We start from the raw sequence: 18,663 nt of genomic DNA, 5'->3' as shown, positions 1-18,663 counted from the left end.
TTCCCCGCGGCCCCGTTCCCACCCAAGGACTGCTGCTGCAGTGCCTGGCGCTGAACTCACACCAGGAGCGACTGCGCGTGGCCCCGGCCCCCCAGTGTGAGCGCGGCCCCGGCCCCCCAGTGTGAGCGCGGCCCCGGCCCCCAGTGTGAGCGCGGCCCCCCCCAGTGTGAGCGCGGCCCCAGCCCCCCAGTGTGAGCGTGGCCCCCCCCAGTGTGAGCGCGGCCCCGGCCCCCCAGTGTGAGCGTGGCCCCCCCCAGTGTGAGCGCGGCCCCGGCCCCCCAGTGTGAGCGTGGCCCCCCCCAGTGTGAGCGCGGCCCCGGCCCCCCAGTGTGAGCGTGGCCCCCCCCAGTGTGAGCGCGGCCCCGGCCCCCCAGTGTGAGCGTGGCCCCCCCCAGTGTGAGCGCGGCCCCGGCCCCCCAGTGTGAGCGCGGCCCCGGCCCCCCAGTGTGAGCGCGGCCCCGGCCCCCCAGTGTGAGCGCGGCCCCAGCCCCCCAGTGTGAGCGCGGCCCGGCCCCCCAGTGTGAGCGCGGCCCCCCCCAGTGTGAGCGCGGCCCCCCCCAGTGTGAGCGCGGCCCCGGCCCCCCAGTGTGAGCGCGGCCCCGGCCCCCCAGTGTGAGCGCGGCCCCCCCCAGTGTGAGCGCGGCCCCCCCCAGTGTGAGCGCGGCCCCGGCCCCCCAGTGTGAGCGCGGCCCCGGCCCCCCAGTGTGAGCGCGGCCCCAGCCCCCCAGTGTGAGCGCGGCCCCCCCCAGTGTGAGCGCGGCCCCGGCCCCCCAGTGTGAGCGCGGCCCCGGCCCCCCAGTGTGAGCGCGGCCCCAGCCCCCCAGTGTGAGCGCGGCCCCCCCAGTGTGAGCGCGGCCCCGGCCCCACCCAGTGTGAGCGCGGCCCCGGCCCCCCCCAGTGTGAGCGCGGCCCCGGCCCCCCCCAGTGTGAGCGCGGCCCCGGCCCCCCAGTGTGAGCACGGCCCCGGCCCCACCCAGTGTGAGCGCAGCACCCCCCCAGTGTGAGCGCGGCCCCGGCCCCCACAGTGTGAGCGCGGCCCCGGCCCCACCCAGTGTGAGCACGGCCCCGGCCCCCACAGTGTGAGCGCGGCCCCGGCCCCACCCAGTGTGAGTGCGGCCCCGGCCCCCCAGTGTGAGCGGCCCCCCCCCAGTGTGAGCGCGCCCCCCCCCAGTGTGAGCGCGGCCCCCCCCAGTGTGAGCGCTGTGTGACCCCCACGGACACTCACTCAGTTTTGCGGGAAGCGCTCCTTTGCCATCGGCCCGCAGGCAGAACCTGACGTTGAAGCTGCGGAAACAAAAGGACACGCGTCCCGTCACTCGGGTCAGGCGTGCTCCCGTATCACGCAGACCTCACGCCTCACACACAGTTCTCGCGGCGAAGCCATCTGTCTGTCTGTCTGTCTGTCTGTCTGAACGTTGTGCTGAGCACGTGAAACGAGACGAAATCCACTCAGCCACCGTAACCGGCACGCTTCCCCCATCGGCCGCTCGTGGGGAAACAAACGGGAAGAACCTGCTCCCTTCCTCCCGAGTTCTAGATCCGGTGACACGTGGAAACGAGGGGACACGTCCCGTTCCGTCAGAAGACCCTGGCGCTCCCTGCGACGAGCCCGCTCCCCGACGGTGCCGCCCCGCAGCGGCTGCGAACCCCGAGATCTGCTCTGGTCGGCTCTTTGGGAAGGAAGCTGACCCAGGTCCGTCACGCTCCCTCCCTCCCTCCCTAAGAGCTCTGGCCCCTGTGCCGGGAGCGGAGTGGTTCCCTAAGGGGCCTCGGGGTGACCTGACTGCCTGTGGGCCCCCGTCTTTCAACACTAAGTTACATCTGTCCTCACGGGTGGGAGAAAGACACTGGTTTCTCCATTTTATCTTAAACGTTTTAAAGCAAAATATGCCAGCTTAAAGAAAAGGACCTTAAGAAAACTACAAACATGCCCTGACCGGTATGGCTCAGTGGATAGAGCGTCGGCCTGCGGACTGAAGGGTCCCAGGTTCGATTCCGGTCAAGGGCATGTACCTTGGTTGCGGGCACATGCCCAGTGGGAGGTGTGCAGGAGGCAGCTGATGGATGTTTCTCTCTCATCGATGTTTCTAACTCTCTATCTCTCTCCCTTCCACTCTGTAAAAAATCAATAAAATATAAGAAAAAAAAAAGAAAACTACAAATACAAGTAGAATGAAAATATAGCAAAATCGTGCACTATAAGAATAGCATAAAAGTACCTGGGCAAGCCTCTCTATGAAGCTTTAAGAGGAGAAGAGAAAAGAAAAAAGAAGAGAAAAAAAAAGAATAGCATAAAAATACGGAGAGACTTGAGAAACCCCAAAGTATAGAAGAATTCAAACGTCAAATTAAAAAAAATTTTTTTTCTCTCTAAAAACTAGTAAAGGAACAAGTGGAAGACTGGTATATCAGAGCAAAATAACATTTTTTCATACAGCCACTCACAGATATTAAATCTGAAAAAGACCATACCTTTTGAAAATTAAAATGTTCATGGTCTTTCTTAGAATTAAATATAAATGAATTCTGAGATCTTATTAGCTTTTCCTTCTTTTTTAATACGGTCATTGAGCATGCGTCATTTAAAAAAACTGCGCTAGTGTTCGGCCAGGCTGGCGTGGCTCAGTGGTTGAGCGTTAACTTATGAACCAGGAGGTCACAGTTCGATTCCCGGTCGGGGCACAGGCCCGGGACGCAGGCTCGATCCCCAGTGTGGGGCGTGCAGGAGGCAGCCAATCCATGATTCTCTCTCATCTTTGATATTTGGATCTCTCCCTCTTCCTTCCTCTCTCTAAAATCAAATATATATATTTTAGAGAGAGGAAGGAAGAGGGTGAGATACAAATACATATATATTTGATTTTAGAGAGAGAAAGAGGGAGAGATATAAATATCAGTGATAACCTGCCACAAGTTAAAAAAACGAATTAATGAAAGAAAAACACACACACACATAGATATAAACTTTACACTGGTTTTTAACATACTTCTAGAGCTTTCTACGTATCTTTCTGGAACAGTATTTCTATAATCCAACCTACGACATGGTAAGAGAGTAGACAAATGAAATCTGCTTTAGCACTATTTCACCCCCTACCCCCATTTTCAACTGTTTTTACAGTAACTGAGCCGCAAACCAGAATAATAACTGTAATAATCACAACATAAGCGAATGCTCTTACCAGGAAACTTTAAGATCTGTCCCAGGCAGTGGGCAGGTCTTATTGTCTTGGTTTAAAATGCTCGGGTAGACTTCAAGGCCAGCGTGGACAGTGATGACCGGCCTGGCTCTAGGGGGGGAGGAGAGAGGGAGGGGGGGGGGAAGTGAGGAAAAGGAAGAAGCTGTTTACAGCGTTGGGCTGACGGAGCGTTCCGGGTTCACACTCACTCACTGGGCAGAGAAGAGACCAGAACAAAACCTCAGAATGAATGACCACTGTCCCCGCCGCCCAGGGCTGCCCGGTTCTGGCAGGCGAGTCCCAGGACCGGCAGCGCCTCGGGCCCAGGCGACGTGGGACCATCGGCCAGACTCTCCGAACTCTGCCCGTGAAGCAGAACAGGGAGGCCGGGGTGCGCGACGGACCTCACACACGCACACAGCGGGGAGCGAGGGCCGGGAGCCATCCGTGCTGTTACGGAGGGAGGATCTAAGGTACATGCCACATGTAATGTCAGTGCGACACGGGGAAAAGCCACAATGTACAAAGGATGCGCGCGCGGCGTGCACACGCACACACACACAATATTATTTTAATGCCTCGTATGTTTCTCATTGTATACACTAATACAATAATAACTAGTCCAGCTGTGGGCAAACTACGGCCCGCGGGCCGGATCCGGCTGTTCTATCCGGTTCTCTTGCTCTCCCCTCCGCTCCTTTCCTTTGAATTTATATTAGTTCACACAAACACTCCATCCATGCTTTTGTTCCGGCCCTCCGGTCCAGTTTAAGAACCCATGGTGGCCCTCGAGTCAAAAAGTTTGCCCACCCCTGATTACTAGTCTGAGAAGAGCCTTTTTTTATCATATGCCCTTTTTATATTATTTGAATGTTTACAACCTGCACATATTACTTCATGAACAGCCATTTTAAAAATTGAAACAGAGTCCGGCCGGCATGGCCCAGGGGTTGAGCATCGACCTAGGAACCAGGAGGTCACGGTTCGATTCCCGGTCAGGGCACAGGCCCGGGTTGTGGGCTCCATCCCCAGAGTGGGGCGTGCAGGAGGCAGCCGATCCATGATTCTCTCTCATCACGGATGTTTCTCTCTCTCCCTCCCTCTCTGAAATCAATAAAAATATATTTTTAAGAACTAATAATAAATGAAATAAAAACTGAAACAGAGGCACAGATTTCAACTCTGTCCAGAAATGCAGCCGCTCCGGCCTCCGCCATCCCGGTCACCGGCCGAGGACACGCCGTCTGCGGGAGGACACGGTGCCCGAGAGCCACGGTCACGTTCCCCCACACCAGCCCGTCATTCAGGCCAGTTCCCTGCCCGCGCACCACGCCCGGGGAAGGAGAGCGCCTTCCTCCCTGGGGGCCGAGAGGACGCCGAGGGCAGGAGGGCGGATGGACACAGAGAAGAACCGGGGACGTGCACGAGCCTGGGAAACACGGGCGTGGACTCACACGCCGCCCTGAGCAACAGGGGTCCCGGACGTCATTCCACGCGGCCTCTGTGCTCAGGACGTTACGCACCGACACCGCGTTATAGTTTCTCGCCTCTCGGCGGAAAACGTCAACTCCTGTAACTTGGGGGGACGTTTGGAAGGTCGGAGACTCTCTAGACAGGATTGCAAGGACTAAGAGGGAAAGCCTACGTGCTTTCTGAAATTAAAAACACCTACACTGACCAGTGTGGCTCAGTGGATAGAGCGTCGGCCTGTGGACTGAAGGGTCCCGGGTTCGATTCTGGTCAAGGGCATGGACCTTGGTTGCGGGCACATCCCCAGTGGGAGGTGTGCAGGAGGCAGCTGATCGATGTTTCTCTCTCATCGATGTTTCTAACTCTCTATCCCTCTCCCTTCCTCTCTGTAAAAAAATCAATAAAATATATTAAAAAAAAAATCTACAGCTCTCTCTACTGGGGGACTCTCCTTCTATAGATACTACTGGCCTAGAGCGCATCTTAAACAGAAAGGACAAACTGTACCATCGCTTCAAGAACATTAAGCTGAAGTTAAAACACGGGGACTTACCTATGAAACGTTCAATTAATTCAGAACACAAGCAGCTATGGGAATATGCTCACCTGTATAACACAGCTCTGTCCACACCGAAAGCTCCCACAATCAAGTCTTAAAAAGAGAGTAGAAAAAAAGTGTTAATAATAACGATGACCATGATTTTTTAAAATTCACATACCGTTCCATACAACTTTTTTTTTTTTTAATATATTTTATTGATTTTTTACAGAGAGGAAGGGAGAGGGATAGAGAGTTAGAAACATCGATCAGCTGCCTTCTGCACACCTCCCACTGGGGATGTGCCCACAACCAAGGTACATGCCCTTGACCGGAATCGAACCTGGGACCCTTCAGTCCGCAGGCCGACGCTCTATCCACTGAGCCACACCGGTCAGGGCCATTCCATACAACTTTCAATACATGCAGTCAAGATTTAAACACCGTCTCCAATCTACCTTCATTGGGAGGTTTAGGATAACCTTGAAAAGGCTAGAAATCTGAAAATTCGAAATGAGCTACTACCGATGGCAAACGCTCCTCGTAACACGAGTCCTTCATTCAGGCAGACAGCCTTCTCGTGGACACTTCGTAAAACCAGCAAAGTCGCGGGCACGACCCCACACACATGGACCACGAAGGGATGCCCGTGGGTCCCACTGTACAAACATTTTTCCATTTTCTATTTTTTTAACCAAAAACATGTTTTCACTTTCTTTTATTTTTTCAACCAAAACCAAAAAGCACATTACCTGTATTTAGAATGCTTAGAACTGACAGCAGACAGCCCTCACCTCGACACAGACAGGATGCATCCGTTTTCACACGTAGGAGGTAATAAAAGGACTCACAATGAGGGAAAAAAAAATGCTGTCTCAGCTCTATCTCCGCATAACCAAGCTAGACTTGAAGAAACCCCTTCCAGGCAAAACAGAACGTGAAAAAAACAAAACATAAAGACAGGAAGATTGCAGTACAAAAGAATTAAGCACTTCCGTATGCCCCCAAAAGCAAACGTGACAAACTAAGAAATGTACGGGGGGCAGAACACAGCGGGTGTTCAGCTACGCGCACAGGAAGCACAGAGGTTATTCTCGTACTATTATTTATTGCTAGAGGCCCGGTGCACGAATTTGTGCACCAGAGGGGTCTCTCGGCCTGGCCTGCGGGATCGGGCCGAAACCGGCTCTCCGACATCCCCCGCGGGGTCGCAGATTGCGAGAGGGCGCAGGCCAGGCCAGGGACCCCACCGGTGCACGATCGGGGCCGGGGAGGGACGCGGGAGGTTGGCCAGCCGGGGAGGGACCGCAGGAGGGCTCCAGGGCAGGTCCGGCCTGTCTCGCTTAGTCCCAATTGGCCAGACCCTAGCAGCAAGCTCACCTACCGGTCAGAGCGCCTGCCCCCTGGTGGTCAGTGCACGTCATAGTGACTGGTCGACCGGTCGACTGCCTGCCCTCTGGTGGTCAGTGCATGTCATAGCGAGCAGTTGAGCGACCTTAGCATATCATTAGCATATTACGCTTTGATTGGTTGAATGGCCGACCGGACAACTGGACACTTAGCATATTAGGCTTTTATGATATAGAGTGATTATTTTCCACACGAACAACTGTAAACCTTTTTTGTCTTCGTTAATAGCCTAAAACATGCTATTTCAAGGCACCTGCCTCAAGTTAAAAAAATGAATTAATGAAAGAGAAACATCCCAATAAAACAGAGAAAAAAAGATGTGAAAAAAGAAATTCACAAAAGTAAATGGATGCAAATGAACCAAACGCTTACCCTCACTAATAACCAAAAACAGAAAGTTCAGACAAAAGGACATTTTCCGCCCGGCGTGTAAAGTTACTCCACAGGGAACAAAAGACGGCACTCAACATGGGGACAAATGTGAGAAAAGGACCCTCACTCGCTGCTGTGAGTGGCTTAAAAAGTGGCAAACCTGCTTTTAGAGGGAGTGGGACTGTAGCATGACAACGCGTATCAACAAACTTGAGGAAAACACCGTGCTTATCTTTGACACAACAATTCTAAAACTTCGTCTAATAATAAAAAAATAAAAATTTTTTAAAATAAGGTGTATACACACCAAAATTATATACAAGAATATAAATCCCTCCAAATAAGGTAAATACGATACGATATAGTCATTTGATAAAATGAAAAATATGACATTCATGTTTTTGAAGAAAAATTAGTAACATGGGGAAACATTCCTGATACTTTAAGTGAATAAAATATGCCATTAACAGTGCATAAAGCATAATTCTATTCTGTTCCTAAACGTGTATGAATGCATTGGGGAAAAGACTGCGAAATACGTTCTGCTGTATCTTCTGAAAGTTCTGTAAATACATCGCACTTACAACCAGAAAATTCTGAACTAACAAGACAGAGATAATAATCAACTTCCTGCCGAAACCGGTTTGGCTCAGTGGATAGAGCGTCGGCCTGCGGACTGAAGGGTCCCAGGTTCGATTCCGGTCAAGGGCATGTACCTTGGTTGTGGGCACATCCCCAGTGGGAGGTGTGCAGGAGGCAGCTGATCGATGTTTCTCTCTCATCCATGTTTCTAACTCTCTATCCCTCTCCCTTCCTCTCTGTAAAATATCAATAAAATATATTTTTTAAAAAAGAGAATAAATCTCATTAAAAAAAAAAATCAACTTCCTGTCCTATTTCTAAGAGCACCTCAACAGCTTTGCCCACTGAGCTCACATTAACTGTCCCAGCCACAAAGGCAGTTCAATTTCTGCACTACATTTCGTTTTGAAGAATAGACCCATTCTGATCCTCGGTCTATGTCAGCCGTGGGCAAACTACGGCCCGTGGGCTGTTCTATCCGGTTCTCTTGCTCTCCCCTCCGCTCCTTTACTTTGAATTTATATTAGTTCACACAAACACTCCATCCATGCTTTTGTTCCGGCCCTCCGGTCCAGTTTAAGAACCCACGGTGGCCCTCGAGTCAAAAAGTTTGCCCACCCCTGGTCTATGTGAATAACTCCAAAGTCCATGTGAACCAGAAGAAAGATCCCCCTTTCTCTACCGGCTCAAACCAGGGGGCTAGGTCGGGCCAACTCCCTCTGAGTCTCTCTCCTCCTCCAAAAGGTGGTGATCTGAGCTGAGAAAGTGCACATTCTTCAGACAATTGCACAAAATAACGTATTGTTAAAAATCACAATGATTAGTCCAGACCACAAAATGTTAGATCACCGAAAACCAAAAAAGGCCCTGGCCGGTGTAGCTCAGTGGATAGAGCATCGGCCTGCAGACTGAAGGGTCCCAGATTTGGCTCAGTGGATAGAGCGTCGGCCTGCGGACTGAAGGGTCCCGGATTCGATTCCCAGTCAAGGGCACGGGCCCGGGTTGCAGGCTCCATCCCCAGCGTGGGGCGTGCGGGAGGCAGCCGATCCACGATTCTCTCTCATCATGGATGTTTCCATCTCTCTCTCCCTCCTCCTTCCTCTCCGAAATCAATAAAATACATTTACATTTTTCAAAACAAAGAAGGATGCCGAACGTTCAAAAACCCAAAAGGAGCGTTTCGCTGGCGTATGACGTCTCTGACGTTTCCTTGCAGACTTCCGTGCGGGAAGCTCGGAGTCAGTCCGTGGTTTTGCTGGAAACGCCCGGGACCGAGAGCCGCCTTTCCTTCACCGCCCCCGGGTGAAGAGAACAGCCCCGCCAACCCCCGTGGGGGCCCACCCAGCACGTGAGACCCTGGACGGAACTCACGCACAGCATCCACCCAGCCCGGGGGCCGCGTGCTCCGGACCGAGCACCTCTGAGCGCTCTGGGGGCCGCACCTGGGTACCCGTTGCGGTCGATGTCCGTGGCCCCCTTCATGGAGTAGCCGAAGCTGGGTGGCATGCTCTGCGCGGCCCACCTCCCCTCCAGGACCTGGGACGGCGCCGCGTTCAAGCCCGTGGATCTCCCGTTGAAAATGTACACGATCCCTTTTTTATCTTCTCCCCCGTAGGGAGCGGCGATGGCGATGTCTGTGGCGGGGAGGGAGAGGGTGGGGGCGCAGGGGGAGAGACGTGAGCGGGGGAGAGGAGGAGGGAGAGGAAGGAGGAAGGGGGAGAGGCAGGAAGGAGAGCAGCAGTCTTAGGACGGCTCGCTCCGTGACGCGGCCCCGGATGCGAGGAGACTCGAGCAGCCCTGGGTGGAGGTGACAGGGATGTGGAGGCCGATGCTCTGGGTCTGACCTCGGGCAACTCCGTTAACCTTTGGGGACCTCAAATCCCTCGTCCTTCAGTGGCGGGAGGTGAGGGTCAAACATCCCTCAGGCTCGCCCTGGCTCCCACATCCCAGCTAACAACAGGGCATGGTGTGGGGTTTTTGTTTTTTTGTTTTTCCCCAAAAGCAGAAGTCAATCTGGCTTGGAAACTTGAAAATCAGAAATTCATCTTGGTCTTGCTCAACTTATACTGAAATCACATAAACCCATACACGTTTGGAATTCTTAAAAAAAAACTAAAGCAAAACCACCAATATTAGTTCTTGTAACTAGAGAACAGATCCATCCAAGCGGTCACTATGACCTCCCTAACTAAAATATTTCACCAATGTGCCCCCTCCTCCTCCCCCGGCTGGTGCCGCCCGAGGCACGCCCTTCCTACCCGCGGCCCGGGCCCTGGGAGATCCGGGTGAAGTTTTCTTCTTCACTTAAAACTTCCTCTAAATATGAAGGGGGCAGATCCCTACTTTCTGTCAACGACACACACACTGACAGTTCAACTCTGCAGCCTGTGACTTTTCAGAAAGGGCTTTAATAGCATTCTTTTTTTTTTTTTTAAATCTTGGTCAGGTGTAATCTATATTTCATCCTGTAATGAAAGCCACCACCTTCAATTTTTAAAAAATGCCCACAGCGACTAATTCAATTACTAAACGGGACGATTCTCAAACAGGGAGCTTGTCCCTTTCACTTGTCCGCACGAAGGGAGATACAGCCGCCCTCGGTGGCAATGAAGCGACAGCTTTAAAAATATTCACAGCCAATCACAGCTCTGCAGTGTGAGTGACAGCCAGGCCGCTTGTCCCCACGGTGGCCAGCAGGGGGCCCTGCCGAGCAGGAGACGGAAAGGCCAGGCTCACAGGCCAGGGCGGGGGCTGGCGGCCAGGGCAAGTCCCTCTCGCACGGGAACTAGCCCAGCGCTCCATTCTGGCTGCAGGGAGAGTAAGTAGCACCTGAGAATCCGTATTTGAGGTGTTTGCTCTGGTTTTTAAGGAAAAAGAGCGCCTTCACGTGTAACCAGGGTGCCCGACGCTGTCCCTCGCACCCTCCCCAGGAAGGAGGCTGAGGCTGCTCACGGGGCGCGGGTGGGGAGGGGAGAACCTCTCCAAGGGGGCCCGGAGCACGCGGCCCACAGACGCCGGCCTCGGCCTTACCGTTGAAGCCGTCCTGGTCCAGGTCTCCCAGCGGCGCGATGGCGCTGCCGAACCTTGCGAAGACCTCGAAGCCGTTGAGCTTGGTGGTCTGGAAGTCCCCCGAGGCCCTCTGCAGGGACACGGAGACCTGCCCCACCTCCTGCAGCTTCCCGTCCGAGCCGCGGTCCATGAACAGCGGGGCGCCGATGAACACGTCTGCGTAACTGGAGGACAGATCCATCCATCCCTCACCGCTCCCTCGCCGCTCCCGCCCCTCCCACATCTCCCAGCCACACAGAGGCACAAGATGATCATCTCAAAGCTGGACAGCCCTCCAACTCTTCCAATAAAAAACTAGGAGTAACCCACAATATTGCTTCTTTCCTTCCTATGATCAAAGCTATTATAAGAAATTATGAGCCCTAACCGGTTTGGCTCAGTGGATAGAGCAGGGGTGGGCAAACTTTTTGACTCGAGGGCCACCATGGGTTCTTAAACTGGACCGGAGGGCCGGAACAAAAGCATGGATGGAGTGTTTGTGTGAACTAATATAAATTCCAAGTAAAGGAGCGGAGGGGAGAGCAAGAGAACCGGATAGAACAGCCGGATCCGGCCCGCGGGACATAGTTTGCCCAAGGCTGGAATAGAGCGTCGGCCTGCAGACTCAAGGGTCCCAGGTTCGATCCCGGTCAAGGGCATGTACCTTGGTTGCTGACGCATCCCCAGTCGGGGGCGTGCAGGAGGCAGCTGATGGATGTTTCTCTCTCATTGATGTTTCTGACTCTCTATCCCTCTCCCTTCCTCTCTGTAAAAAAATCAATAAAATATATATGAAAAAAAAAAAAAAGAAATGATGAGGGTTGGCAGGGGAGAGGGGGAGGGCTCAACCAATGAACTCACATGTGTACATGCGTGGACCCTGACAACGGGGGGGGGGGGGGCGGGGTGAAGGCCTGGGGCGGGGCAGGGGTGGGCAGGGAGAGGTCAGCGGGGGAAACGGGGACATCGGGAACACCTTCCACGATAAGGACTTAAATAAATAAATAGAAGAGGTGACGAGAAGCAGAGGTCGCCTAGCGTACCTGATAAGGCTGCTTCAAACTGGGTCCCTAACAGAAGACACAGGAGGACAGGGACCAAACTGGGTCCCTAACAGAAGACGTAGGAGGACGGGGACCAAACTGGGTCCCTAACGGAAGACGTGGGAGGACGGGGACCAAACTGGGTCCCTAACAGAAGACGTAGGAGGACGGGGACCAAACTGGGTCCCTAACGGAAGACGTGGGAGGACGGGGACCAAACTGGGTCCCTAACAGAAGACGTAGGAGGAAGGGGACCAAGAGGCAGGAGAAAGGATTCGTGTTAGGAAAGCGCTCGTAAGCACGGGACGCACGCCGGGTCCGGAAACGTAGTTTTCCACTTACTCGTCCCCGTTAATGTCAGTGGCAGCGACAGCGAATCCGAAATAGGCCGCCATCTGGGGAAGGAGACGAAAGGACACGGTTACCCTCCGGCTCTGGACACCCGGCAGCGTGGTCTCTTTACCAAGGAGGGGGGTGGTTCTCCGCCCACAGTGCGTCCTCTGACGTCTCCTCTTCCGTTATTCCACCACACGGCACCCCCAGGCACCGAGGCGTGTTTGTCCTCCTAGATTCATGAGCAGCGCGTGTCCCTTGTACACCGTTTCAGTGACTGTAACACACACAGCCCGCCCGGCGTGGCTCCGTGGTGGAGCGTCCACCTAGGAACCAGGAGGTCCTGGTTCGATTCCCGGTCAGGGCACAGGCCCGGGTTGTGGGCTCATCCCCAGTGGGGGGCGTGCGGGAGGCAGCCGATCCCTGATTCTCTCTCATCACTGATGTTTCTATCTCTCTCTCTCCCCCTCCCTTCCTCTCTGACATCGATAAAAATATTTAAAATAACAACAACACTGCACATGGGAGCCCCCATGTGCCTAAGGGTCCTGATGCGAAGCCAAGGTTCCCCACAAAGAGCCGAGGAGAAGCATGCCTGAGCACAGAAGGGTCATGCCTGCACACAGGAGGGTCATGCCTGTGCACACAGAAGGGTCATGCCTGCACACAGTAGGGTCATGTCTGCACACAGGAGGATCATGTCTGTGCACACAGGAGGATCATGGCTGCACACAGGAAGATCATGCCTGCACAGAGGAGGATCATGCCTACACACAGCAGGATCATTACTCCACACAGGAGGGTCATGCCTGCACACAGGAGGGTCATGCCTGTGCACACAGGAGGGTCATGCCTGCACACAGGAGGATCATGCCTGTGCACACAGGAGGGTCATGCCTGCACACAGGAGGGTCATGTCTGCACACAGGAGGAGGATCATGACTGCACGCAGGAGGAGAAGCATGCCTGCACACAGGAGGGTCATGCCTGCACACAGGAGGGTCATGTCTGCACACAGGAGGAGGATCATGACTGCACACAGGAGGAGAAGCATGCCTGCACACAGGAGGGTCATGCCCGCACACAGGAGGAGGATCATGCCTGCACACAGGAGGATCATGCTTCACAGAGGAGGATCATGACTGCACATAGGAGGGTCATGCCTGCACACAGCAGGATCATGACTGCACACAGGAGGAGAAGCATGCCTGCACACAGGAGGGTCATGCCTGCACACAGCAGGATCATGCCTGCACACAGGAGAAGCTGCCTGAGGTGAGGAAGCGGCCCCAGCACAGAGGGACACCCCCCTGCACCCCGAGGGCAGGCCACTCGCTCCCTGCTGAGCAGCAGCCCTGACTGTCCCCCATGGAAGAGGCTGCGGGGACGGGGTCCAGTCCCTCTCGCTCAACCCTCTCGCGAGGCCCAACCATCCCGGCTGAGCAGGACGTGGGCCTGAGCCGGGACCCGGAACCGGACAGTTTCCCTCCGAGTGGTAGCGAGCTCTTCCCGTGTCGTTACCACCTTGAGTCAAACCGCATCGGGTCACTTAAAAGGCAGAGGTCTGCCTTAGAGGGGAGGCTAAGTCGTCAGCACGAAAAGGGTGTTTCTGGTTTTGTGTGTGAGTGACTCCGTTCTGCATTTCCTTTTCTAAAAACAAGTAGCGTAACACGCAATTACGAAAGCACTCGCTTAAAAAATTACTTGGATTAAAACAATGTGAAACACTTTCAGCCCATTCCACATCTGCAGTATTGATTACTGGACCAATGTTTATTACACATTGAATACTAAACCACTAGGATTGGCCAAGAAAAACTGTAAGACATTAGGAAGTGCGGATAGGAAGATGTTAAATGGGAAAAAAAAAACATTTTGAAAGCATACCTGCTCACCAGTAAAATTGTGTAAGGAAGACATGTTCTTCCCATCATAGATATAAACCTGTGCAGGGAAAGAGAAGTAGATGAGATACAGGAAAAGTTAAAATAGCCCAGAGGTGGGTTTTTGGGTTGTTTTTTTTTTATATTTTTAACTTTCCTACCATTCCCAAAGTCCTCGCTGCTCTCGGAACTCCTGAGACAAAGTCTGAAAAGAAAACACTCAATTACTCACTTTTAAGACCAACGTTGGACACTAAAGGAGGAAGGGGCATGTCAGAAAGCTGTAGATTTCGTTATTTCAACAGACGATAAGGAAGAGGTTTTTTTAAAGAATCGGTATCCATAACCAGGGACCCAGGGTGTGTTCAACCACTGAATCAAACATGAACAAAACAGAGAGACTCACGAGGACCCTCCGATACACACATGTGTCATCTGGTGGAAAAGGCATCGAGATAAAGTGGCCGAAGAATGATGAAAAGCACTGGCCGGCGTGGCTCAGGGGTGGACTGTTGACCCAGGAACCAGGAGGTCAGGGTTCGATTCCCGGTCAGGGCACAGGCCCAGGTTGCGGGCTCCATCCCCAGTGTGGGGCGAGCAGGAGGCAGCCGATCCATGATTCTCTCTCATCATGGATGTTTCTATCTCTCTCTCCCTCTCCTTTCCTCTCTGAAGTCAATCATATATTTAAGAAAAAGATAAGAATGAAGAAAAGCTGTATTTACAGGAATGAAAACCAACAGAGCAAATGAAACAGGGCAGAGGTGGCCGTTACTCGGGATCCAAATCAGGGCAGGCCTGCGGCCCCCGATGAGCTAAGGGAGGACGGGTGGACAGAGGGTGGACAGAGGGTGGAGTGAAGGGAGGGTGCCCACCGGCCTGAAGGCAGGCATGGCCCCGCCCTCCGAGGGGACTGCCCGCAGAGCAAGGAGGACGGAGTCCAGGAAACACAGTGGAACCGGGTCCCTCGAACATAATTCCTTCCAGAAGGCTGTCCGAGCAGCGATTCGGCCGGAAACGGACCCTTTCCCCCATTCAGTGATGTAGATCGATCGTTCCAGACCCCCAATGATTCCCATGTCAACCTTCCCTGTATACAGTCCATGTCTAACGTGCTGTCTAACCTATACACACACACCTCCTTGCTTAAATCCACAGAACCACCGCCGACCAGCCTTCAAGCAATTATTCCTGTCACTGCCTCCCGAATGCTATCACAGGCTCACTGCTTTTCTTTTGTCCAAATCCACAAGTTTTTCTAGCCCAGCCGTGGGCAAACTACGGCCCGCGGGCCGGACCCGGCCCGTTCGGCTGTTCTATCCGGCCCGCGGAGCCGAAAGAGCGGAGGGTTCTCTTGCTCTCCCCTCCGCTCCTTTACTTTGAATTTATATGAGTTCACACAAACACTCCATCCATGCTTTTGTTCCGGCCCTCCGGTCCAGTTTAAGAACCCATGGTGGCCCTCGAGTCAAAAAGTTTGCCCACCCCTGTCTAGCCCTTCCATCGCCTGTGGTCGCTGATCTGTGAGCACCGTTCACACCCTTGACAAGGCTGCCCTGTGTAGGCCTCTTGGTCTTAAAGGGGTGCCGACCGCCAGCCACGAAAGCCCCCTCTCCTCGGCCTGGTGCCGGCCAGGTGCCGGCTGTCCCGCTGGGGTACCAGCAGGAAAGAGCTGTCGGGTCGAAAACGGAAGTTCTGATCGACAACCGAGACATGTTTTTCTGTGACCAACTTTGGTGGAGAACTGAACGGTTCGAGACGGGAGGGGTTCGAGAAACAAGGTCTGACTGTAACGGGGGGTGGGGGGGGGGGGGCGGGAGGAGACTGAGAACCCCACCCCCAGCACCGGCTCCATCGCCTCAGCCGTGGCTTGAGGACATCGGACGCGGCCAGCTTCTGTCCACGCACTAGCGCAGGGGTGGGCAAACTTTTTGACTCGAGGGCCACCATGGGTTCTTAAACTGGACCGGAGGGCCGGAACAAAAGCATGGATGGAGTGTTTGTGTGAACTCATATAAATTCAAAGGAAAGGAGCGGAGGGGAGAGCAAGAGAACCGGATAGAACCGCCGGATCCGGCCCGCGGGCCGTCGTTTGCCCACGGCTGCACGAGCGCCCCGCCCCCCTGCTTCCGGGACCGTCCATGAAACGGTGTCAAAGCTCGCCACTGGCTGGACTTGCTCAAGGCTGAGCCCCCGTGTTTGAAAAAGGGTGAAACACCGTTCAAGCCGATCATACCGTCTATGCCGTCCCCGTTGAAATCGCCGACCGCCACCGAGTAACCTGCACAGGGAACAGAAGGTGGAACAGCGTCAGTCGGGCATCAGCAGCGCGCTCTCCGCAGGATCCCCAAGCAAGTCCTCGCACTGCCGTCGTTCCTCCTCTGGGGGTCACAGCGTCAACGCGTGCGTGGGAAATGCACCTCCAAGGAAGTGCCCGAGCTACGTATTCCGAGAGTAGAACTCTATTCGAGAAACAAGACCGTGTACCGACGTCGCGGAGTTCCTGGAAAACGGTACATGCGCAGTCCGTCGTAGAGCAGCGACGCGTAACCGATTCCGCAGCCAGCCAAGCACTGCTTCTGCCGCGTGCACTTGGTTTAACGAATCAGAGACGTTTGAGAAGAGACGGACGTTCACAAATCCTAACGCCACGACCGTCGTTTAAGACAGCAAACAAGACCAGCTCAGAGCCAGGCCGCCTGGGCGTGGAGCTCAGAACAGCACGTTGTAAGTGCGGGGCTTCGGGCAAGCTAGGGGGGCCTGCCTCTCCGTGCCTGAGTTTCTTTATCCTATCTAATAAAGAGGGAATGTGCTAATTGACCATCACTCCGCCACAAAGATGGCTGCACCCACAGCTGAGGCCAAGTTCCCATAAAGAGCCTTAACGAGCAATCAGCAGGGACCTGAGGCTATGCCCTCCCCCACCCTCGTGGGGCTTGACAGGGGACCTCAAGGTGCACTTCCCTTCCTGGTGTTGGGCTAGGGGACCTCAGGCTGCTCCCCCTGCCCCAGCGCCAGGCCGGGGGACCTCAGGACGTGCACCTCACCAGGTGGGGCTTGACAGAGGACCTCAGGCCGCACCCCCCGCCCCAGCACCAAGCCAGGGGACCTGAGGCTGCACCCCCCTGCCTGGCAGGCCTTGACAGGGGACCTCAAGGTGCACCCCCCAGTGCTGGGTTGGGGGAACTCAGGCCGCGCTGACCCAGCCAGCAGAGGAGAGAAGCCCCTGGGCGGGGGGACCTGAGGCTGCACCCCCCCTGCCGATGGGGCTTGACAGAGGACCTGAGCTGTTTCCCCGTCCCGGTGCCGGGTCAGGGGACCTGAGGCTGCGCCCCCCCCACCCAGCCTGGAGGAGCTTGACGGGGGACCTCAAGGCACGCCCCCCCCACCCCAGTCTGGGCTGGGGGACCTCAGGCCATGCTCCCTGTCCTGGTGCTGTGCCAGGGGACCTGAGGCTACGTTCCCTGCCTGGTGGGGCTTGACAAGGGTGGGACTAGCCAGGTCTGGATCTATCCCAATGAGGGGGCGGGGCCGGCTGGGTCTGGGTCTCAGGCCATTTTGAGGCCCATGTGGGTGGGCGGGGACTTGACTCTGGGTCCCATGGTGAGCCCCAGACTCTGACAGGAGGAAGGTTTTCATATACATTTTACTAATTTTCTTTCATCTCTGACACTTCTATTATAGAGAAAGGGCAAATAGCAATATTAAATTATTTCCTCTAATTAATCCCCTTTTAATGTGCACGGATTTCGTGCACCGGGCCACTAGTTTTATATAAAATGGGAACAAGAACAGTGCACGTTACAGACTTCTTCTGAAAATTCAATGAGTCAATAAAGCACCTGGTACAGTACCCAGTAGCATAACTTAAACGTTATCTGCTGTTAACATCAGAGTATAAACCAGGGGTCCTCACTCTGTTTTAACAGGGGGGCCAGTTCCCTGTCCCTCAAACCGCTGGAGGGCCGGACTATCGTTTAAAAAAAAAACTATGAACAAATTCCTATGCGCACTGCGGGCCCGGGACGCGTCGGCTGCTAAGCAGGACAGGCAGCGGCCCCCGGCGGGCCGGATCCATGTCCTCGGCGGGCCGCAGGTGGCCCACGGGCCGTCGTGTGAGGACGTCTGGTATAAATGATGATGCTCTTACATTTCAGTTACTGAAATGTTACATGACCTAGGTATTTAAAATAACCATTGGAAATTACATGTCCCTCATGTTATAAAAAGAACACAAAAACCTTAACCTATTTCACGCAGGAGTTCCGTACGTAAAGCAGCAGCTACAGGACGAGCCCCCTCGAGGGCAGGAGGCGAACCCAGGGGCTGGCTTCACCTACCCAAGTAGCTGTCGTCAAAAACAGCTTGTGCGGTCCGTGTCGCCAGCTGGTTGCTGTACTTGATGCTGTAAACTTTGGGGTCGTATTTAGAGACTATTTCTGCCACTTGATCCGATATGAGCTGACCTGGAACACAGAGAGAAAGGTAACTGTCCACCCGGAGCGTTAAGATGCAGAAGGTGGGTGGCACCTGCATGGAAAAGATAGCACCAGTGTTATCATTTCTAATGACTAGCCGTAAGTACCTCTCCTTCACAGCATTAAATCTGAAATTGGATTTTATTTTCAAGTCACAATTAGTTCTATTCAATCTAGCACACACTTAAAATGGGTCTCTGCTAATAAACAAAATTCTCTGAATAGAGACTTTGTCTTAATTCCCTGAAAGGAAAAAAAAAAAAAATCAATGTTAAATAAATGGCATAAAATCAAGGGCTGTTTTCCAACAAAATTGGCCCTGATCGC

The 18,663-nt window shown here is 54.0% G+C and overlaps 1 protein-coding gene across 2 annotated transcripts in view; it reads right to left on the bottom strand.

The window, feature by feature from the left end:
- The window catches only part of ITGAV (integrin subunit alpha V), a 62,372-nt gene that overhangs the window by 18,579 nt on the left and 25,130 nt on the right, over positions 1-18,663 (bottom strand). For both annotated transcript variants that reach the window (XM_080668900.1, XM_080668899.1), the window contains exons 7-16: positions 18,199-18,324; positions 16,095-16,139; positions 14,020-14,063; positions 13,863-13,919; positions 11,985-12,037; positions 10,582-10,784; positions 8,994-9,185; positions 5,256-5,301; positions 3,183-3,290; positions 1,226-1,284 (exon numbers count right to left, since the gene is read on the bottom strand). In XM_080668900.1, the coding sequence (XP_080525026.1) occupies positions 1,226-1,284; positions 3,183-3,290; positions 5,256-5,301; positions 8,994-9,185; positions 10,582-10,784; positions 11,985-12,037; positions 13,863-13,919; positions 14,020-14,063; positions 16,095-16,139; positions 18,199-18,324 (933 nt within the window). The remainder of the gene's footprint in view (positions 1-1,225; positions 1,285-3,182; positions 3,291-5,255; positions 5,302-8,993; positions 9,186-10,581; positions 10,785-11,984; positions 12,038-13,862; positions 13,920-14,019; positions 14,064-16,094; positions 16,140-18,198; positions 18,325-18,663) is intronic.

The sequence above is a fragment of the Plecotus auritus genome (genome assembly GCF_963455305.1).
Source record: "Plecotus auritus genome assembly, chromosome: 5".
NCBI classification, from domain to species: Eukaryota; Metazoa; Chordata; class Mammalia; order Chiroptera; family Vespertilionidae; genus Plecotus; species Plecotus auritus.
This window is presented reverse-complemented; position numbering and strand designations above follow the sequence as displayed.